At 40.2% G+C, this 24,061-nt stretch overlaps 1 protein-coding gene and 1 long non-coding RNA gene across 2 annotated transcripts; one reads left to right on the top strand and one right to left on the bottom strand.

The window, feature by feature from the left end:
* Positions 1–589: 589 nt before the first annotated feature.
* On the bottom strand, positions 590–15,683 carry LOC143516465 (uncharacterized). Its single transcript, XR_013131682.1, has 4 exons — positions 15,612–15,683; positions 13,606–13,664; positions 10,767–10,864; positions 590–949 (listed from the first exon to the last, which is right to left on the bottom strand). It is a non-coding gene; the product is annotated as an uncharacterized LOC143516465 (long non-coding RNA).
* A 529-nt stretch (positions 15,684–16,212) lies between these two features.
* Positions 16,213–23,542, top strand: ing4 (inhibitor of growth family, member 4). Its single transcript, XM_077008077.1, has 8 exons — positions 16,213–16,342; positions 16,991–17,062; positions 17,159–17,325; positions 19,287–19,401; positions 19,636–19,750; positions 20,418–20,562; positions 20,878–20,939; positions 21,092–23,542. The coding sequence occupies exons 1-8, from the start codon at positions 16,306–16,308 to the stop codon at positions 21,129–21,131; spliced, it is 753 nt and encodes a 250-aa protein (XP_076864192.1). The 5' UTR covers positions 16,213–16,305; the 3' UTR covers positions 21,132–23,542.
* The last annotated feature ends 519 nt before the right edge of the window (positions 23,543–24,061 follow it).

Raw genomic sequence — 24,061 nt, forward strand, 5'->3', positions numbered from 1 at the left:
TAATATTTTATTGTTTGGACAAAATCAATGCATTCAAGTCTCTTAGTGGATCATGGCTGCCAGAGGATGAGCAAAGTGATGTAATGGACCCTTTCGTGTTTGGCTTTGAATCTGTGCAAGACATGCACCATTTTATGGCAGAGGTGCTTGACAAATTGGGAATACCAATCAACTGTAAATTGAACAGTGTTTAAAGAGGGGAAGCCACGCTGCTTTTGCAAAAATAAAGTTCTTAGTGTGTTTTCATGTATTTCTACCTGTGTTTTCATGTATTTCTACCTGAATTTTATCTGCAAAACATTAAGTTTAATGTGCACTGAATGTGCATATATGTAGTTATTTATGTAGAAATGGTAAATTTGCAAAAAAAATAAAAAAATACAATTTTTAAGCTTCTCATTTATTACTTTTATTTTAAAATTCCTATCACGCGAGACTATAATGGAACTTCAAAGCAGAGATAATCAGCCAGGATGAGAGAGCCATGGTGAGAGAGTCTCCCAGTCTCGCGCCGTATACTCTTGCATTCATTGGTAGACATGGGCAGACGGGTTCGCTTTCTTTCTTTAAATTAAGAGGTGTGGCAAATGCTACTTGTACCCGGGTGCAAATAGACACTCCGAAAATAATAATATAATAATAAACCCGATTAGACTATTAGTCGACTAAAGGGAAAAACTGACGAATCAGATTCGACTATGAAAATCCTTAGTTGAATACACCCCTAGAAATGGTAACAACGTAACGGCACGCCCACAGGGAAGGGTCCGGAGCTGTGACCGTGACAGAATCCTCCACCAGGGGCTCGCTACTCCCGGAGCGTCCTGCGCAGCTGGAAAACCCCGAACCTACACCGACGGGCACGTCCGGAGCCGCTGGGATCACGAGCCTCCGAGAGCCGTCTCCCCCGATGGTGGGAACCGCCGCGAACAGCTCTAGTACACCCTCCCTGGGAAGACAGGGGAAAATACATTAAACACGGGCACGTTCACAATCACACACACTGGAACATTGAACACGAAGGGAACAAGAGGGAAGAGGAGATTAGGGAAACACAGGGGTACAGACATACATACAGGGACAGGCAGCCACGTTATCGGTTGGGCTGCCTGCCAGAGCGCTAGCGGTGGCGCTATCCCTCCTGGGAAGACAAGCGGAAAGGACGGAGCAGCGGTACAGGTGGCGGAGTCCCTTCGGCCCTCGGTGCTGCGCCTCCGGCACGCGTTGCACCTCTCGGTGCGCCCTTGGACCTCTCGCCCCGGGAGTCTCCCCCGAGGAGCCTTGAACTTCCTCTTGGGCGCCCCCGGAGCCGATACTCGGCGCCGCGCGCCGGCGGGCTTCCGTGACGTCCTCAAAGGCGCACGGGACCCCCTCCTCGGACCACTGACCACGCCGAATCCCTCTCGTGCTCCCGGGATCACCGACGCTTTCTCTGTCGTGGTCTCCATGGGCTCCACCTCAGCTTCACTCCACCCTAGGGACATGGACTCTCCCGAAGCCGGGCAGTGTGACCAGCTCATCCTACTCCCCACTGACGGAGCACGAGAGCCCTCTTCGCCTCGCGGACACCCCTTCTCCCTTTTCACTGTCTCCTCCGAGCCCGCCGACGTGCAGTCCTCTATGTCGCTCCCGCTGTTAAACCCGGAAGGATCCGAGCAAACGGACGGGGAAGGACCGGCGCTCTCTCTCTCCTCGTAACACCCCGTCGACTCGGCGTACAGGGACGGAGGGGGACTGACGTTCTCCCCTTCTCCGTGGGTACACTGTGGACTCAGAGTACAGGGACGGAGGGGGGCTGACGTTCTCCCCCTCTCCGTAGTACACTGTGGACTCAGAGTACAGGGACGGGGGAGGGCTGACGTCATCCTCCGCCTTCTCCGGGTGCTCGTGGGCGGTGGAGTGGGGCTGGTCTCCTCTTCCTCATCCGACGTCTGGGGAGCCGCTGACGTGGGGGAAGGGCAGCTGACCTCACCCTCACTCTCCTCGTCCGAACACACGGAGGGGGGGACTGTCTTCTTCTTCCGGAGTCCTCACTCCCGAACTCATATTCGGGAGGGTTGAGGGTAAAGGCGCCTGCACCCACCACTAGGGGAAGACCACCTCCTCCTCGGGGAAGACCAGGAGCGGTGCTCTCCTCTCCTCCAATACGCTGCTGCCCTCTGCCATGGGTGGCAGCTCTAGGGACGTGGGAGGGTGCTTTTCCCTCCATATGCGCACCGCGGATTGGCGGAGGCTTTCTGCCATCTCTCTATCCTCTGTCTCTCGAGCCGCGCACAGCAAGTACGCACACAAGGGGTCCTGCTTCATAGCCTGCTCGGTGACGGGGGATTCGCGACGCCGGACCGGGGAAGAGCCGTGGTGACGCCGGCTCTTTCTCTTCCCCTTTGGTGCAAGGGTGGCGTATCCTGGCATCTCTCTCTTTGTTCTTTGGCTCGTCTTTCTGTGACGCTGGGTGCAGGAGGCAGACACCACGACGTATACTGTGCACAAATAACATTTATTAACGACTACACAAGTAATCTCTGTGCGGAGCGCAAGCAGCACACACACACACTCACGCTGACACGTAGCTTTAGACAAAGATGAGCACAAGACACTGCGCAAACACACATTAAATAGGTGATTAACACAAACCCTCGTGATCTTGAGACAAGGCACAGGTGCGACTACGAACACGCTCACAGACAACCCACACCCACGGAAGCACTAATATGGACATAACAGCACGCAGACAACGTAACGGCATGCCCACAGGGAAGGGTCCGGAGCTGTGACCGTGACAATAGCTGTATTTTTGTTGTTTTTTTATGTTTTTTGTACTTTTTTTGACAAAAAACATGGATCCCAATAATGGAAAAGCAGAAGAGGAAAACAGTAAGAACAACAATAGAATTGAAAAAATGTGATCATAGAGAAGTATGAAAAAGGCATTTATATGACGAACTTAGCATTGGAATTCAACTTGATGGATGAGAACGGATTAATACATTTTCAATTATTTGTTATGGTGAAAATTGATTTGGAACTCGACTGCATTACTTCTCAATGCTCCTTCTGGAACTAATTAACGTCAGGTTCCGGGGGTTCTATGTCCGCTCACTCACAAAGGTAAAATATGTACTAAGGTAAAATATGGCATCCCACATTGATCTGTACTGGACCCCATATTATTCTCATTATATATGCTACCACTATGCACTGTCATTCATAGGCATGGTATTAGCTTCCATTGCTACGCAGATGATACTCAGTTGTATATATCTTCCAATCCGGATGATATCACTACTAGAACTGTGTCCAGGACATTAAAAACTGGATGGTGTCTAATTTTCTTCAACTAAATTCCAATAAGACTGAGGTGCTGATTCTTTGGCCCAAAGCTGCTAGAAACAATTGGGCTCAAATTCTCCTTACCCTAGATGGTTTTTCAGTAACACTTTAATATACCACAAAAAGCTTAAAAGCTTAGGTGTCACTATTGATTCGGATCTTTCATTTGACACACATATATGCAATGTCACTAAGGCTGCCTTTTTCCATTTACGTAATATCGCCAAGCTGAGACACTTTCATTAGCTGATGCAGAGAAGCTGGTCCATGCGTTTGTCTCGTCAAGATTGGACTACTGTAATGGTCTTCTAATTGGATGCTCTAAACCATAAAGAAGCTACAACTTGTACAAAAAGCTGTGGTTAGAATCCTAACTAAGGTTAGAAAATTTGATCATATTAGTCCCACTCTTGTGGCATTATACTGGCTTCCGATTAAATATCGAACTGTATTTAAGGCGTTAACCTATAAGGCGTTAAATGGTCTTGCCCGACAATATCTGAGTGAACTCATTGCTTACTACAACGCATCTCGCCCCTTGCGCTCCCCAAATGCTGTATTTCTCCTATTTCCTCCCGAGGTTTCTTCCTAATCCCCACCATCATAGGGAGTTTTTCCTTGCCACTGTCGCCTTTGGCTTGCTCATTAGGGATCTGGACACATATGATTGTAAAGCGACAATGTGACATGTGTTATGAAAAGCGCTATATAAATAAATTTGACTGACTTTGACAAACAAGTCTTTTATAATAGCTAAATTGAAGATTGTCTGGACTTTCTTTTTCTAACAGACTTGGCTTGATAGCAATGGAGCAATAGTGCTAAATGAAGCTTCGCCTCCCGACTTTAACTATTTTAATGTCTCTAGAGTAAATAAGAGAGGTGGTGGTGTTGCATGTTTTTACCATAAAGCATTCCGCTGTAAGCAGATCTCATTAGGGGAACATCCTACGTTTGAATATCTGGCAGTACAACTCAACTCATTCAGTTCTTTTGATTGTTATCTATCGTCCTCCCAGACTACATACAGATTTTGTTGAAGATTTTGCAGAAAGGCATTCTAGGATTTTAATAGATTTTGATTATGTTTCAATTGCTGGGGATTTTAATATTCATATGGATATATCCACAAATGCAATCACTTCAGAATTCATGAGGATGCTTAACTCTTGATCTCATACAGCATGTATTAAGCCCAACTCATAAGCATGGCCACATTTTAGATTTGATCATTTCTAAACGCATAGAGGTTAATAATACTCAGTGGGGAGCCGTCAGGGCCCTCTACGCCCTCTCAGATGGCCTAAAATATTCTTAAAATAATATAATTTATCTCATTTTATTTTATCTACTTCAGCATTTCTGCAGTGTGGGGCGCATGGGTATTGCAGGTGGGGCGCAAGCAATTGGAAGAAATGAACCTTTTTAAGCCTGTCCTTTTCATTTTGCATAAGCCCCGGATGTTTAAAATGTCTGCGGAACAGTGTGAACCAGGACTAGATTCGGCCCTTTAATAAATTTGTACCGGCCCTCCGGTCAACAAATTACGTTCGCCGCCCCCCCCCCCCCCCCACCCCCAACTCAACGTGAGGGGTTAAGTGGAAGCCTGTGAGCCTGTGTCTCCCCCTATCAGGACTGTGATGCCCGCTGTTCGTTTACAGAGGGCCAGGCAGTTATAATTCAGCGCAATACCAGTTTCAAATGACAGTAAAATTGACCAATCATATCTTCCCTCTTAGTGGGCGGGCTTAACTGTATGATAATTTCCGCCTGCTGTGGCAATGCTAGCTGTCGTTAGTGTACCACCGTTAGCTAGTTTCGATTCATTCCTTTGATGCCCTTGTGCGCGTTGTTTACATATTCCGCTTGAACCTGAAACTAAGGAATTATTCACAAAAATAAAGTTTTGATCTCACTGACGTTACAGAAAACACATGAATGCGTGCTAAGGCTAATGAAACAAATCGCCATTGCTAATGTTAACTTTTACAGCTATCATGATGAGTAAGTACATCACTATGACTCCTACACTATTATAATTCCTACACCACGCACCACACGCGGAAGGCAAGTTCTGCCTTGCAGATATTGCATTGCATGCGTTTCTCTTTCATTTTCTTAAAGTGATCCCACACTTTTGAGTTCCGTAGCCAAGTAGCCATGACACCAGAGCCTGTCTGTATAACGTCCTGGGATGTCATTTCCACTACTGCACATGTGCGTCAGTGGAAACTGCCGCAGCAGTTTGGAGAGAAAGAAGTCAAGAAAAAAAACGACACACCGACTATTAAATTAGTCGTCGACTATTTTAATAGTCGACATAATCTTGACTAGTTGACTAATCATGGCAGCCCTACTTGGAACTGACCGCATACCTTGTGACCGCATATATAAATATCGACTGATCTGAAAAAATTTGTTGTGATAAGATTTTTTCCCATATCGCCCAGCTCTATGTGAAGGCTGCATGGCAAGATCATCTGTATAGCATTTTTGACACAACTTCAAGAAATGATTCAAAAGTTACAAACCATGAACCTATGCTATTTACTTTATAGCACAAATATGAAGTTATTCCTATGGTAAATAGCAATCCTCATTTCTCATTAGAAATATCAAATCAAATCAAATTTGTCACAAAGTTGTCACAAAGCAGCTTTACAAGTGTCCGAGTCCAAGCTCCCAGTGAGCAAGCCAAGGGCGACAATGGCAAGGAAAAACTCCCTAAGAGCATGATGAAGAAAACTTGAGAGGAACCAAGACTCAGGGGGGGAACCCATCCTCCTCTGGCCGACGCCGTCACGGTCACCATGACAACAATTGAAGAGAGAGAGAAAAAAAAGGAAAAGAAGTGACAGATAAATAAAGTCCATCTTGGTGTAGATTTATAAACATTAGTTCTTTATGTAATTCCTGTACAGTCTGAGATTCCAACCCAGTGTTCTAACCGTTCTAGTAAGATTCTGAGATCTATTGTGTCGAAAGCTGCACTAAGAGCAAGAAGCACTAACAGAGATACATAGCCTTGATCTGAGGCAAGGAGGAGATAATTTGTTACTTTGACTAGTGCTGTTTCAGTACTGTGAAGGGGCCTAAATCCAGATTGGAACTCTTCAAATATGTGATTCCTATGCATACTTAGCCTCACTGATCGAGAGTAATAAAAACAATCCTAGATTTCTTTTTAATATTATTTCTAAACTTACAAAAAATCAAGCAGCTGCAGAACTTCAGATTCCAGTAAACCTCACTAGTAATGTATTTATTGATTTCTTTGATAATAAAATAAAGAATATTAGACAAAATATAAAACCTTTTATTAGCAGTCCAACTGGTATGTCATCCTTCCTTAAATTGAACTACTTGCACACTAGATTTGTTTCCCTCAAAATTATTAAAAGAGGTATTACCAGTTGTAACTGAACCTCTTCTAACTGTAGTTAACTCATCCATTACAATAGATCACCAGTGATGGCTAAGTTACCTTGAAAAAGTAATCTGATTACTGATTACTCCTTTTAAAAGTAACTTAGTTACGTTACTGATTACTTGATTTTAAAAGTAACTACATTAGATTACAAGTTACTTTAATAGTTACATTCAGCAGCAAAATAATTTTTTCCAATACTCACTTTATTGGAAGTGCATTTTTAACAGTAACAATGTATTGAAGCAGGTTCGGTAACCGAGGCAGAAACTGCTGAATCCAAAAATCCAGAGGAGGGAAACTTTATTGATAACGCAACCCTGGCGCGCGCCGTCGCCGCCCCCCCCAGTGTCACTTAAAGGGCAAGACTCGCCGTGAGTAGTAGGAGTCGCTACAGTATCTCCTGACATTACGTTTGTGTAGCTGCGTGGTATTATTTGTAAATTTATTTGTAAACGTAATACAAGCGAATTGTTCAGTCAGACAGCTTGTGAAACGAAATACCATTACAATTTCAAGCATTTTAAAGTAGGCGACGTTAGTCAAAATTCCAGCACTTTTCAAACGTGGAACACAAAGCAACATTAAAATTCTTCAGGTAAATGTCCCTTCCCCTGTTTTTGAGGGGTATTTCTTTATACTACCACATATCGTTTTGGGAGGACACTGCAAAATATGACTTGTAAAACGTGCTCTCGCTTTCACAGGGTCGCGCGCAGCGTGCGGAGTCGAGCGCTACGGTCAGACACAAAAGTAGAACTGAGCCGAGAAGAAAGCAAAAATATATATTTTTACTAGGGAAAATAAAAATAGTAACGCACAGTTATTTGGATAAGTAACTTTAATCTGATTACTGGACTGGAAATAGTAGCGCGTTATATTACTCGTTACCGAAAAAAGTGGTAAGATTAGAGTAACGCGTTACTGACATCACTGTAGATCACATGCCCAAATCCTGTTTTTAAACCTCTGATCAAGAAACCAAATCTTGATCCGACTGTACTATCTAATTATAGACCCATTTCGAACACATCATTTATATTCAAGATTAGTGAAAATGCTGTAATCCAGCAATTATGCCTATATCTGCTGAGTATGTTTAAGTGAGTGTCCATTTGTATTCAATTCCTTCCAGGCACAGTGGAATACTTCCAGCTTTGTAGATCACCATTTCCGCTCTAATTTACGTGTTATTTGTTTTAAATTTCGAGTTTGGTCAGTGTACCACAGGGAGAGCTTTTTAGATCTAGCCTTTTTATATTTGAGTGGAGCTACTATATCTAGAGCTGATCTGCAGGTATTCTCTAAGCAGTCAGTTTGACTATCTAACTCCTCTGGATCGGATGGCGAGTGGGCTAGAGCAGTTAAATCAGGGAGGGCTTCAATAAACTGTGTTGCTGTTGATTAATTTATCAAGCGCTTCATACACTGCCGAGGAGACGAGCAGGTATTTAGGTTAGGATGAAGCTCGAATTGGACTAAATAGTGGTCGGAGATTGCTGCGGTTTGCGGGAGTATATTTATATTATCTACATATATACCCAGTGTTAAAATTAAATCTAGGGTATGATTTCGATAAAGTGTAGGGCCTACCACATTTTTTATAATGCCAACAGAGTTCAATATTGAAGTAAAAGCCCTTGTCAGTGGATCCTCCATGTTATCAAAATGTATGTTAAAGTCTCTTACCATTATTATTTTGTCACTACATACTGCTAAATTTGCAGCAAAATCAGCTAAATCATTTAAGAAGTCCGAGTAAGGCCCTGGTGGTCTGTATACATTTGTCAGGGAAAATGCATTTTTATTCGCGGATGGACTAATTACATTAATAGACAGCATCTCAAATGAATTAGAGATATCTAAGTATTTCTGATGAACTTCTAAACAATTTCGATAGATTATACATATTCTTCCACTTCTACCTGACAATCTTGGTCTATGTATATAGTAATATCCCACAGGAGTGGCTTCGTTTAGTGTTAAATAATCACCAGATTGAATCCACGTTTCTGTTAGACATAGAGCATCAATCTCTGGTTGGTTATATGTTCATTCACAATAGCTATTTTTAAATTGAGCGATCGAATATTGATTAATCCAAAACTTAGGGCGCACTATTTTCTTATGATTTAATTTAACCCGGGGCACAGACACAGTCTCAATTTTGTCTGAACTTGGTGACGCCTCTAACCAGCTCACAGATGATCGGTTTAGCCTGTTTGTCTGCGGCCTGGTCACAACTCTGGATAGTCAGCAGCTCCTAATACTACTCTGCTGACTAACTAGCAGGCTATGGGCTATGCTGCAGGATAACAAGGCGATGCTATCTGAGGTGGGGTGGACACCGTCACTGCCTAAAAGACCAGGCTTGCCCTCGAACATTTTATAATTATCAATAAAGCCCACATGATTTTCGGAGCACCACTTGGACATCCAGCGGTTTAACGACGTGAGCCTGCTGTATTGCTCATCGCCGCGCCGCATTGGGATGGGGCCAGAGCAGAATATCGAATCGGTCTCTAAATCAGACATCATCTGTGCTAATTTAACCACCTCTTTAATATTAGCCTAGTAAACAACTAACTGTAACCGCTTGAGCCCCTTCACGTGCCAAACGATAGTCTCTCTATCTCTCTTAGCCACATACACACACACACACACACACCAAAACTACAGAAAAGGGCAGTCAAAAAACTCCAGAAAAGGCTGGGCAGTCAAAAAACCCAAATAAAAAAACAAGTAATTCCACAGATTAACACACACATACACACAATAACTCTAGAAAAGATGACTTCAAAGCAGGAAGGAGGAGAAGATAATTTCAGGGTTGCCAACTCTCACGCATTGAGCATGAGACACACGAATTTGACCGTTTTCACACGCTCTCACGCCACACTTGCGATATCTCATGCTGAAAAAAAATCTAGTTTATTTACCTCTGATCCACATCTATGATTCAATGAGTTACTAGTTCGCTCTGGCGCCAACCACCGGCGATCGATAGATCGCGATATAACACTTAATTTGTGTCCATTTTACGTTCGCCACCCCCCCCCCCCCCCCCACCCCCCGAAAACTTACGTTCGTCACCACCACCCCCCCCCCCCCCCCCCCTCGACATCTTGCGTTCGCCACCCCCCCGATAACAATTTACACTCTCCACCTCCTCCAGGTTCAAATCTCAACCCTGGCAACCCTGTAATTCCAATATTTAAGAATGCTAAACTTTGCTTTGCCAGAACTCTGCTCACACGGTAAGATGCTACCGTGGCAGCTTTAATAGGATATTAACATGTCTCGTGAACACTGCCTGCTTTGCTGCTAGCTGTCTCCTCAGTTCATTTACCTTTTTGGTTAATAAAGCTGGGAAATCATTAGCATACCTCTTGTGAACAAATGCCCCTTCTTCGGTATGGCCACAGTAGCATTACAGATCAGACACACCAACTTTGAATTTGAATAAGTAAAAAGGTAGTCCTCTTCCCACTCAGGATGAAAGTGATAATTTTTAGCTTTTTTGGCTTCCGCCATTATCTCTTCAGCTGCCGCCATTCTGGCTTCTTCGTCTTCATGCTTTAGAGTCCCTGGTTACAACCTAGCAATTGTGGCAAACCATACCTAGCATTCATCAGAAAAGGGTATGTAAATAGTTAATTTTATTTTTGTATCTTATTATTATGAAAATACATACTGGCCTCTCATGAACGATGGTTTTATTAGTAGTTTTTTTTTGTCAGAGCCTTAATACATAGTTACATAGTAACACTGAAACTGATCTACTGATACTCCGCCCGCGATTGACTGGTAGACCACGATCGACTGTTTGGGCACCCCTGGTCTAAGCTAAACATGCCACACTTCGAACAAGGAAACAAACCAACACCAGCCATTTTCTTCTCTCCTTAACCCTCCATCACCCCCTCCTCCATCTAATTAACTGCAGTTAATTTTCCCTTGTTACCTTTGCCAAGCACTTTAAGGGACTAGAAAAAGGTCAGTTTCTTACACTTTGCGAGGGAAGGTCATCTTTGTGTCGCAATTGGTGAAGAAGTAGAAAAGTCTTTGCTGTCTCCATTACAGTGTCCAGGTATGACATTCAGAGTGCTGAAATAACCACCGACATCCAGAAAAATGGCAATATTACTGTCAATTGTCAAATAGACGCTTGGCTGAGAAACCTGATAAATAACAAAAATAGCATTAACACACCACAGGAACATGCAAATGGCTAAACATACCTCTTTAATTTGAAATGTAGCTAACTACAAAATTCAGAGGATTTTTAATGTAAAAATTGGTTGGCCATGTAGACATTAACCTTTAAAATATAGTAGTAATGACCTAGCCACCTAACCAGATAGTTTTGCAGTCAACTGTCTTGCTAAATAGGCTAAAATAGTTTGCTCGAATTTCTCACAAGCAAATAAAACTTTAGCAGTCTTCATTATAATCTAACCTACTTTCACATTATTTCACCTGAAAATTTAACAAATTTTGTCTGCTCTCATGTTCTCTTCTATGAGGGAAACTCTCTGGTTTCCTGTAAAAAAAATGTAACTGTGCTGCTCCGTGATGTTGCAGAGGACTCTCGACATAGACAGTCTCAGTACTAGGGGTGTATTCAACTATGGATTTTCATAGTCGAATCTGATTCGTCAGCTTTTCCCTTTAGTCGACTAATAGTCGAATCAGGTTTATTTTTATGTTTTTTATTTAGAGCACCTTAAACGGGATCCCGTTCTCATTCAGGACTTTTTTCCTCTTCAAAGTAAAAACCTAAAACACTCAGATAAATGAATAAACATGGTAGGTTGGCTTTATTCAGCTTTTATTTATTTACTTGTTTATTTTTTTATGAAACGTTAGAGAACATTAACCATCAGTGCGCATATCGAACTGTCAGACAGGCACTGAGCAAAATGTCAAAAAATATTTTAAATAAAATATGCCTGCCTGAAAATATTTTTAAAAATTGCTACACAACAGCAAAAAAGTATAAGGAAAGGTTCAAGTCATGGGGTTTAAAAGCAAACAACATCAAAAAATGTTTATAGGCCTACTTGCCGAGACGCACCGCGACGAGATGACATGACCGAAACAACAAAAAGTTTTTTTTTCGCCTTACGCGTTTTAAATGGTGTGACGGGCAGGTGTGAGCAACAAAAAGGAAGCGATCACGCCAAGTCTCAGGGAAAAAGGATGGTTTAATATAAAGAGTGCAAACCTAAAACCCGTGCAATAGATCCAAATTAAGGATATAATGACCAGCGGTCAACTGGTACAAAGACAAGACATATATAGGCAAACAAACGACCCTCAGGTGAGACGGATCACGGGCTCCGCCCACCTGAGGGACGCACATGACGTCACCAGACAATAACAACAACAGCCGCTGTGGACAGAGACGGCCGGTAGGGGGCCGCCTCACCGTGAAAAATGGTATGCAATGTTGGTTGTTGTTGTGCGAAATGAAAGACGTTGATGACATAACTTGCACTTTACTTTGTTTGATTCATTTTTATCTTTTTCAAAATACTTTTGAAGTTTTTTAGTAGCCGTTATAATCTCGGCAGATGCTGCGTATTGTGTTGCGTGTTCAGCTCCGCTCGTTTGGATTGTGCAACTGCAGGGTGTGATTTATTAATGTGTAGTAAGGAAGATGCCTATTGTTAATGCGCAAACATCATTTTTAAATAATTATTAACAGAAATTAGGATGATTTTATTTCACAAAAGGCTATATATAATGAAAACAAGACATTTCATGTAACAACTAATGCTTAGCAGCATCCTTGGGCACCGCCATGCAGTTAGAATGGTACATTCGACTATGACGTTCATAGTCGACTAGGGGGTATAGTCGACTATAGTCGAATCAGCGACTATTGCAGGTCACCCCTACTCAGTACACACAAATGTGAAACCCAAAATAGATAAAAAAAATACCCCCCAGAAATAATCGCTTTTTTATTTTTTAATTATGTTTTATTCTTAATACCGATTTGCATTTTTTTTTTTTTTATTAATAAATGACGAAGTTAGATTAAGACAAAAATATGCAACCCTTTTCTCTAGACAAATAACCAGAAGCTGATGATTGGCCCATACATTTCTATAGATATTATTGAGACCTCAAAACCAAACACTTCTTACATCCACCTATGGGGACTTGTTCTGATTGCAAAACCTGGAAAGGATTCCAGACCCTCCAGAAAGTCACGATGTTGCGATTTGCAACTTCAACGCAACTTCAAGCAAACCCCGCGAATTCAGGGCGGTGTTGCAACTTCAGCCAATCACCGCAACTTTCCCGCAAATTTGACCAATCACTGATGTCGTCTTGATGTGACGTTGACAAACTCCCGCCTTACTTCCGTATATACGTTCAAGAGGAGCAGACTGAAAGCAGCATGAGCGACGAAAATAACGGCAAAAATATCAGGAAAAGCAGTATCCCGGTACACTACATGAAAGCGGGGATAACCTGTCCAGATCCGACCCGCGAATTGATTATCTATGGCCCCCTGGATGATATTTAATTACTATTAGAACCGGCCCGCAGGCCACAGCCGCCCGATGGTGTTTTGCACGCACAAATACTACATTCCCCACAATGCAACGGTAGCCCGTGAAGTCACTGCAGCGCACGCAAGCGGCGAGGGTCTGAGATAAAGTTTATAAGTTTAAACTTTAAACTGAGATAAAGTTTAAAGTCAGAGATAAAGTTTATTTATCTCTGATCCATATCTGTGAGTTACTAGTTCGCTCTGGCACAACCACTGGCGATCGATCTCGATATAATACTTAATTTGTGTCCATTTTACAGGCCGCCCGGTAACAACTTACGTTCGCCACCCCCTCCAGGTTCAAATCTCACTCCAAGCGATCTTGAAAAGTTGCCAACCCTGAATAAATAGGTAAATAGATCATTAAAATGGACTACTAAATAGAGGAAACCATACATTTACTCCCTATTGTAATGTACTCACAAAAAAGCAAAAACACACCGCAACTTCCATCGCAATTTTTTTTGAAAAACACCCGCAACATCAAACATTTTAGCCCGCAACAATCACAAAAAAGGCCCGCGAAATCCTGGTGGGACTGGGATTCTACACATTTAGACAATTTAAGACCAAATTGCTTTATAAAACTTTGATTGTAATTATTAACTCTTTTATGTCAGTCACCTACATAAGTGTAACTGTGTAAATGTGCTGAAGGGCAAAAAAATGATACTGCACATGAAGTTCAATCAATCTGCCCCTCAACTTCACATTTACTTTCATGTCTTCTGCATTCACTAAAAAGAAATCGGCACTGGAAATGAAAGGAAGAAGTTCACGTGAGTAAGACTGAGACAGACGAGTGACAATCACTACACTCACACACAATAAATACCTTCAAATAAACAAGACCTAAGTGCTATGAATAAGGTCAATTAGACAAGCCACAGGTGAGATGGATGAACTCATGCAAATTGAACCACACCCAAAGGAAATACATATATGGAGATAAACGGATGTAGTCCACACATATACACCCAAGGGGAGGGGCCAGGAGCTGTCGTAACACGTATCAATACTATAGTTTAAAGTATATTTGTAGTAAAAGTTTCTATTTGATAAAAGAAATTGTATCATGGAATATCCGTTGCATGCCACATTTATTGTCTTGGCATTATGTGATGAAATATAAGCACAAGCACATTATTCTTGGACATGTATGCAGCAAGCTGTTATGTAACTGTTATCGGCATGCAAAAAACGCTGCAGATTTTATACTTCTTTTCAAGCATCATATTTACAGCCACGTTTAAACTGTAGAGTCTCTTTGTGGAATGAGAATGGCAAACCACATCTAGGAAAATATATAGGTAAAACTAGATAGGTAAAACTAAATAAACATTTTTGTTGCAAAGAGTTGTATACATTTTGGGATGCATCTATTTAACTAAAATGGAAATTGTCATGTGAAAACCATTAAATCAGTCAATACAATTAAAATTTAATAATTTTATTATATTCAAGAAAACTGACATTACTGCGATTACTGCAATATTTGCATTTCAGTGAGCCGTATATTTGGAGAATTTCAATGAGGCAGATAAGTGCAGAGCAATATATTACTGTTTGCATAATAAAAAAAATAATACCAAATTTACTGATATGAACAAGTTACAAACCATTAAACTAAAACAGATTTGGGGTAATTTTTTTTTATTCAGGGTCAAAGTTCATTTCTGAGGTGGTTTCTCTGGGTAACCACTGTGCATTAAGTGGCGCCTACTATATTATTTACATTTTCATTTAATTCTCAGCTACCTGTAAGATTGCATTGTATTATTTAATTTTTTGTGATAAAGATGAAAGCAGCTCTTTGTCTGATTGATGCACAGCCCAACTTTGCACTCTGTGCACATCCATTTCATTTCTTCAGTGGTGACGGGCTGGAAAGTTTTCCCTGCCTGGGTGGCATACAGGTTACTGTGAAATGTCATATGCTCAAAAAGATCCTCATCAAATAAGCACATGAAAAAGTCTACTGGACTGGTCAGTTCATTAGTGTCAACTGGACCAGTTTGTTCACAACATTCGGGGATATAGGCTCAATGTCTATCACCATTTCTCCATGTGATTTCTGTTTGCCCTACACGCACTGTGGTTACTATGGGTAACCACCAATTTTGACCCTCTACTTGACATATTTTCACAGTGGTTACTAGGCAAAACCACCACATTTTAGCCCTATAAATGCATATATTGTTTTAGTTTTATTATTATTTTTCTATTTTCTCAGTCTATAGTATGTTATCTACAATTAAAAACAACAACCATACATACAAAACCAACCTGGATCACCTGGTAAGCAATTTTGGACAGACCCCTCCAACAAACTTGCAGACCTAGCTTTTACAGAGAAACTACAGTGCTTACATCACTTCCTGTGTGCTACTTTTTTAAGGGTCCGTGTAACAACATGAAACATTTTCAGAAAATTTAGAGGTTCCCTCTTTAAAAACCACTGCAAATTGAGAAATTAGGAAAAACAAGGTGGTTTCTAATAGTAACCACCATGCTGGAAAGGGTTAAGCTCAAACGACAATGTGAAAAATGAAAACAATATAATAGTCTTTGTTTTGCATTCTCGTCACTGTTGCTATTAAAAAGTAACTTCATGTGTTCAGGGGCGCAGATGGCACTGGAGACGGGGGGACATGCCCCCTCCAGATTTATATTGAACCCATCCGAAATCTAGCATCTACAAGCATAAACGTATATATTGTACAGCTTGGTCCCCCTCACTTCAGAATTTCCATCTGCGCCCATGCATGTGTTGTGTATTGCATTTCACGTTTATCCACTGTCGTGATTGCGTTTCAGTTCGGCTAGAATTTCTCTCCATACGTTTTGCTGTTCAGGTCAGCCACAACTTTGGTCTCTGGTACCTAAGAACGTATCGCGCTACAGTATTTTGGTGGCTCGTGATCGCCCCCTAGCCGCACTTCCGGTCACATCGGAACAACTTTTGTTTGTATTTTTCAAGATGGCGGCTGGAATGTATCTGGAGCATTATCTAGACAGTAAGACTATTGTTATATTTTATTACGGACTCTTTTATTCTGAGTATTTTATGATGTATGTACATATTGTGGTTCAACAATAATGTTTCAAACTTGTATTCCACGGGGTTATTAAATTATAATATTACAAGTCTTGAAAGCATTGGCTAGCGTAGCTGCTGGCTAGGTTGGTAGAGTTAGGTGATCTATTTCACCAGGTAAGACCAGCCAGCGGTATTTATGTTTCAGAAACAACACACACGTTACAAGTCGTGCTAGCCGTATGTATTTTTGCTGTTAAGAATATTTTTATTACATATATTGTACGTAAACAAATATTCTTCATACAACCTCCCGTGTTTGGCTAACTAGCTATTTTAGCGAGCTATCCAAGCTATCGATTGATGGCCAGTAAACTAGTTTATCTTGCAAACCAGCTTTATGTGCTTATAGCTTAGAGTAGAGGAGCGCCAAGACAAAGTTAATAATTTCTCAACTAGCTATATAACATCCAACTGCCGAATCCCTCTGTACGTTAATTCTAGCAATTTTCCAGATATCCCATGTCGCACCTAAAATTTAATACGCAAGACTGTAGGGCGTAGCAAAGTAGCAAGTTATATTCATGGCATTAATGTACTCGCTCTTTGCTTTTGGTTGTGTCTTTAGGCATAGAGAATCTTCCCTTTGAACTTCAAAGGAATTTCCAGCTAATGCGAGATTTGGACCAGCGTACTGAGGGTAAGGCATTATCATTCACTTTTATTCACTTTATATGTACGATACAGACAGGAAATTATTTGCAAAACTTGCTGCACTATCTTTTCCTTTGTTTAGATTTGAAAGGACAGATAGACTCCCTTGCTCGTGAGTACACGGCTAATGCCCGGACCCTTTCCTCGGAGCAGAAACTTTCTCTCTTGAGACAGATTCAGCAGTCCTATGGGAAGTGTAAAGAGTTTGGAGATGACAAGGTCCAACTGGCCATGCAGACCTATGAGATGGTTAGTCCAACACATTCTCAACAGTCTGCAGAAGTTCGTTCTTTGTTTTGTTTTTTTGTTTACATTGAAAGTTATCATAACACTAAATTGTGTTTTAGTTTTGTATTATATATATATATATATATATATATATATATATATATATATATATATATATATATATATATAATGAGGTTGTTTATGCAGTTGGTGGTTCAACCAGGTAATAAAGCATTACAGTAGTCCAATACATAAGTGATGAGTCATTATAGTAGTTCACTCTGGAAGAGAAGAGAGAGGTCCAAATTAGGCCTTTTAGCTGTTAATATGCAAAATATAGTTGTACAAACTGGAAATGTAATGTAGTATAATATTTATTATATGTATTTTGAAAAGTTGTTGATGTATTATTTTGGTAATATAAAAATTTCGTCTTCCACTGTATTGGGACTAACCTGTTTCAGTTTAGTTTTAGTCCTAAATAAACATAGCAGGACAACTATGGAACCTGTTACCATGGTTTTGAAACATTTGCTTTATGCTCATATCTATGTTTTCAAAAAACATTCAGTCAGGTTTTAACTCCCACCACAGCACTGAGGCGGTTATCCAGATTTGCTGATTATATTAAAATATTTCTTAACATAAATACAACTGAATCGTGTCCATCTCAGACGCTGGTTTCCTATTGTTGTGTTGAAGCATTAGATAATAGCTAACTTTTAAAAATTCAAGTGTCTGTATTCACTGCCGTCTTTAGTGATGCTGAGATCCTGATACCTACTTTACTTCTAGGTTAGACTACTGTAACACACTGTTGCTCTCTCCAGTATGTTAAAAACTTAGAAATTTGCTCATATTATCCCCATTCTTTAACAACTGGCTACAAGTTTCCGAGTATGGTAAAATCTTGCTGTTAGCCTTCAAAGAGTTTTCCTAGCTATCCCTAAGTTCAGGTGGTCCATTATGGGCGGTAGGTCCTTTATTGTTCCTGCACCAACCATATCCTTATTTATTTGTTCTTTTCACACACTTACAAAAGCTACTTTTTTACGACTTACAAAGCCTTTTTTCACGAAACAGGTTTATTACAAATTTTTGCTGCTACCTATTTGAGGCTTTCTGATTTTTGTTTTCTCCTCTTGAAATTGCAAAGCAACCTTGTATATGTGACGCATGCTATACAGATCAAATTTATTGTTAGTATTATTGCTATTGGCATTAATATTGTAAGCCTACTGGGAAGACTTCAAAACAGCATCAATGTGAGTAGTAGTAGGCTACATCCTGGCATTCTAGTCTTCTAATGTGTACTGTACAACCCAATATCAAGTTTCTATCCAGTACAAGGTTATTTCATATGAAGCTATAAACTTTTATTCATCCAGCCTTTCATCAAAAACATTTTGAGATTAAAGTTTTTATTGATTTGAAGGGTGAACCACATATTCAAGTTACTTTGTATGACCTGTTACGTATCAGTTTTAATCTGATTATTCGAAGAAGATGGCAAGATGTCAGTTGCTCACCTTAAAACATTTAGAAAATAATAATTTCTGACATTACAGAACTTTCAATGCTATGAATTCCAGGAATTGTCCTGTGGCCATTAAAAAATCACATTTTATGTCCATATCTTTAACTCCATATCTTTAACTTTCATCACGCTTTATCATCAAATCTTTAAAATGTTTTGTTGCATGATACAAGATTTATTAGTCCTAGTTTCGGTATTCTTTTACATTTTAACTGGAGTACATATGAAATAAAATATTCAATCTCTAGTTGTAAATTTTGCCAGTCAGTGCTTTTTTGCAGTCAGAAACATTTATTACATTTTAAGATGGAAAACTTTTAACTTTCATTGCACTATTCACAATTATTTAAATACTCAAAGTAGCATGGAATAGATCTGGGTTAGGCTTTATAGTGCTACCTCATGGTCTGGAAGATCAGTTTGACCATTATGTTTGCTTTCCTAGGTGGATAAACACATCCGGAGGCTGGACACAGACCTAGCACGCTTTGAGGCAGATCTCAAGGAGAAGCAGATCGAGAGCACAGATTATGACTCCACCTCCAGCAAGGGAAACAAGAGTAAGCGTCTGTCTGAATTTATGTAGATTAGTGTACAGGTCTGCCTGTTTGGAAAGCCAAGTATTTTCACAAAGTATTCTAAGCAATCTGTGTGGTATTGTGCAAGATTAAGATTACAAGAAATTAATGTACTCTTCTGTTTTGTAATCTACTTAGTTTTATTAGTAATATTACTATATATAATAATGCAATAACATTATATTAGTAATAAATCATGTTTGTTTTCATTTGAAGGTGACCTCCGGGGACCTAAGGAGAAAAAGGTGTCTCGTACCCGGTCAAAGGTCAAGAACTCTGATGAAGACTGCAGTCCTAAAAGTGGCCAGAAAAAAGTCAAGCTAACGCAAACGTGAGAAGCAAATGGCGCATGCACACATGAAAATAAGCCTTACCTTTAATCCCAGGCTGTTATTTTTAATTGTCTACTGCACGTATGTGTATGATGACAGCAAGACATATGCTGATTCAAACAGATTCTCTATTTCTGTGTTGACTGAAGGAAAAATGTAGTTAGCATATCCTGAGGTTCAGTGTCTACACCAGGGGTACTCAACTGGCGGACCGTGGTCCGGATCCGGACCCGAACGCAGGCCTGTCCGGACCCAATCTCATTCCTGATTAACTGGATACGGACCAAAAAAAAAAAAACCGGAGCATTTATTTCAGGGCTATTGAAAAAACACTCCGTCACGAGTGTTACGTTTGCCACCCCCCGCTCAACAACTTACGTTCGCCACCCCCGCCCCCCGGACCTCAGGTCATAGGTATCTGCCAAAATTGAACCGCGGACAAATTTAGTTGATTACCCCTGGTCTACACAGATAGCCACAGTGTAGTGAAGTTTAGGCAAGACGCTGCATTTTTCAGTTTCATTCCTTGTTAATCAATTGCAGAATAATGAAAAGGTGTGTTTTTACTTCCAACTGTACCTGCTCCACTCAGTTGAACAAAAAGAGACAAACCCCACATTGTGTAGTAATTTTGATATTTGTTTTGTCCTGTTTCTTCTTCTCCAGGGCTGAATTTTCTTCACCTGCAGTAAATTTTGGGAACGTTCATCCCTCCGATGTGCTGGACATGCCTGTGGATCCTAACGAGCCCACCTACTGCCTGTGCCACCAGGTCTCCTACGGCGAAATGATTGGCTGCGACAACACTGATGTAAGATTTGTGACTTATTTTCTCAATCTCGTACAAATAATTTAATTCTTTATCATTGAAGTTTAAGAATCATGATTTCCAGGTAACGCACACTATTTGTTTTTTCCCTGATCTTCAAGCAAAGAAATCATTACATTCAGAATTAAATAACAGTTAAAGATTTTTGTTGCTGTGGAATTCCTCTTGTGTTTTATTTGTAGTTAAGCATTTTTTCTCTAATATTGCTGTGATCATTAAAACCGAAATGTCTATGGACTTTTGTATAGTGCCATGCATATTATTATGCATTATGTGATGGCATGTCTCTCTCCATAGTGCTCCATTGAGTGGTTCCACTTTGCTTGTGTGGGACTGACCACCAAGCCCAGGGGGAAATGGTGAGTGCTAATATGATCTTTGTCTTTGAAATTGCAGACCAGAACTTGGGAGCTTGTGCGGGAATACCAGTGTCCTTATGTTGATCGAAATGTTGTGAAGGTTATGTTGCTTTTTTCACAGTTGTGTGGGTGTGTGTGTGTGTCTTTTACAGGTACTGCCCAAGATGTTCACAGGAGCGGAAAAAAAAATGAACATTCTCAGAAGAAGGATGAACGAGTAAAGATACATGGGCAGAGCAGGAAGTAGAAAGAAAAGGAAGAGAGGCACAAAGTGCTTGATCTCCCCCCCCAACACCCCAAACACTAATTGAACAGATCCTCCCCCCCCAAAAAAGCTGGTGCTTGTCCTCTCGTCCTCTGTCATCTTTCTTCTCTTTTTCTGACAAAAAGAAGGGATGGTAGATTGATGAAGGAGCCATGGTTACAACTGTAGTTTAATTTATGTTTCCAGTAATGCGTGTTTTTTATCACATGTATGTTTTCATTTTGTTTTTGGATGGTTGTTTGGTTTTATATGCATTTCATGCACAATTGAACTCTGCAGTAGATAAATCAGGGAATCAGTCATTCAGCATACACATCCACTAGTGGTTCTTAACGGCTTCTTTTTCAAACAGTTATGATTAACATTTTCAGTTAGAACTTTCATAGTTTTTCTAACTGAACCGTTGACATTTTGATATCTTGCTGATGCACAATTTTGCTGCATGTTGTAAATAAGCCCTAGAGCTGAGAGGTTTCCCTCCACATCCCTTTGATAATTCATGTGGGGGAAAACCTGGGCTTCATACTGTCATATTACATCCAGGGCTTCTCTGTTGTTGAGCTGTTGCATACAGATACACTCACAGCACATAAATCCGTGAATTTCTCTTTTACTGGCTTGAAACTTCAAATTCAGGTTCACTCCACAACTGGCTGCTGTGAAGCAAACTTCTTCTGGTGCTTATAAGTTCACTACTCAATGAACTTAATCAGTTGAACTATGAAACTTTTCGCTGGACTCTTAACGTATAGCATTAACACGAGGTAACGAGGTCCTGGACAAAGCATCAACACTCTAGGCCCAGGCTCATCAGTATTCATCCTGATGTGTTGTAAGGTATGAACAGAAATGGTGAATAGTGCCATGTTTGGCCTGCAGAAGGGTTTTTGTTATTTGGTGCTTTTGAAAAAATAGTGGTGAAATGTTTTGAAAGATCTGAAATTGGTTGCCTAGTTAAACTCATGTGAATCCATCATATGGCTGGTGGTGATGTCAGAGTTTGCGTAATGGATTTTGTCAGCAGATCACAGCCTCTCTGTACAACTGCATAAGATGTAAATCAGATTAGAATTCTAACACAAGTATCCCAACATTTGGCTGCTATACTATAACAGCATTACGTTACCTGAATGACTAATTTCAACCTTATGATGGTGCTCCCATGAAACCTTGTTTGTGATTTGATACAGACGTTCTCACATGTACTGTATTGTACTAATGTCAGATATTGGGCTTTGTGTCTTCCATGTTGACTGAACAGAACCTGATGTCTGAATTGGACTTGTGTGTTCTTTAATCTTGCATTCTATTATTTTTTGTCTTTTTATTTTGTCTTAAGAAGGTTCTCCTATTTAAAATCATGTAGGTGCTTTCTAAGTCACCTCTCTTCTTTTTTTAAAAGTAAATTTAGTTTGAATAGGAGCTACATAAATATAATCTTGTGTGGGCATGCGGCATATGTTGTATAGTGAAGTTGACCCAGTTAACACAAAGGAAATGTACGCATATGTGGGTGTGAAAAATGAAAAGACAATGATTCTTGCAAAATTTTATTTGGAGATTTCCACTTATTAATATTACAGACATTAAAGCCCCATCTACATCTTATTCCAAAACGTTCCACATGCATTTTAATACACATGAATGTTAGGCTCTATCCTGTGGCATGTGAGGTTATGGGCTGAAAGTATTACAAATATGATATGACTTTAAGATGAGGGGGTGGGACGATCAAAAGCAGAAGGCAAAGTAGGGTCCATAGCTAAAGCAGAAGGTAAAAGTAGGGTCCATAGCTAAAGCAGAAGGTAAAAGTAGGGTCCATAGGTAAAGCAGAAGGTAAAAGTAGGGTCCATAGGTAAAGCAGAAGGTAAAAGTAGAGTCCATAGCTAAAGCAGAAGGTAAAAGTAGGGTCCATAGGTAAAGCAGAAGGTAAAAGTAGGGTCCATAGCTAAAGCAGAAGGTAAAAGTAAGGTCCATAGGTAAAGCAGAAGGTAAAAGTAGGGTCCATAGGTAAAGCAGAAGGTAAAAGTAGAGTCCATAGCTAAAACGAGTTGTCACAGTATACACAGGTTATTTCTGGTTTAATTTATAAAAACTGGTTACTGGTCCAATTTGGTAAATGCTATCCTGTACCAGAAGAGCTCTGACACTAATCTCAAGAAGTATTGTAAATGTCTGGACTGCCAATCATTCAGCATAATTACATGAGATGTTATTGTAGAATTATAACTAAAGCTCTGGGGTATTTCAGTGGTAGTCTTTTTGTTAAAATGGCTTGTTTTACAAGCATTTTCACTCTGGATTTGTTTGAGAACAGAATTAAAATCGGTTGTGTAGATGTTGTCAAACCTTTTACTGTAACAGGCAATCAGGAACTATAATCCTGTCTTATTATGTATGTTGTATTCATTAGACTAACCTGTAAATTCTCTTTTTCATGCAATATTGTTAATCTTGTAAGGTAAAAGTAAGGATTAATGCTGAATGCTTTATGATGAATGTATGTACATTGGATATATGATTGGAGCTTTGACCAATGTGAATTTTTACACATCTAAAATTTTTACAATTACAATGACAAACATTTTCTAAGTAAAATTTGGTGGCCTTTAGAATCAGTTGGGACAGAAATCACACATTTACATAGGGTATAGCATTTAGCAAAAAATCTAAAATCAGTAATTTAACACAAAATGGCTAAAACCATTCTATTTTATTATGTGCTTGGGTGATCAACTGAAAACCTACAACCCTATATGTGGAGTGAAGGGCTGCATGTCCTGTACATGGGTATGTTGCTGTGAAGCTGACATGTTTGTAACACGGATGTGCAGAAACACACAATTAGTATATCAGA

This window comes from Brachyhypopomus gauderio, chromosome 6 (genome assembly GCF_052324685.1).
Source record: "Brachyhypopomus gauderio isolate BG-103 chromosome 6, BGAUD_0.2, whole genome shotgun sequence".
Classification (NCBI taxonomy): domain Eukaryota; kingdom Metazoa; phylum Chordata; class Actinopteri; order Gymnotiformes; family Hypopomidae; genus Brachyhypopomus; species Brachyhypopomus gauderio.

What these genes read in the sequence shown, in the direction of transcription:
- ing4 (XM_077008077.1), top strand. Translation starts at nt 16,306, where the DNA reads ATGGCGGCTGGAATGTATCTGGAGCATTATCTAGACA. An exon ending in CTCCAGCAAGGGAAACAAGA is followed by an intron (nt 19,402 to 19,635) that starts GTAAGCGTCTGT and finishes TTTCATTTGAAG; the next exon opens with GTGACCTCCGGGGACCTAAG. An exon ending in ACCAAGCCCAGGGGGAAATG is followed by an intron (nt 20,940 to 21,091) that starts GTGAGTGCTAAT and finishes TGTCTTTTACAG; the next exon opens with GTACTGCCCAAGATGTTCAC.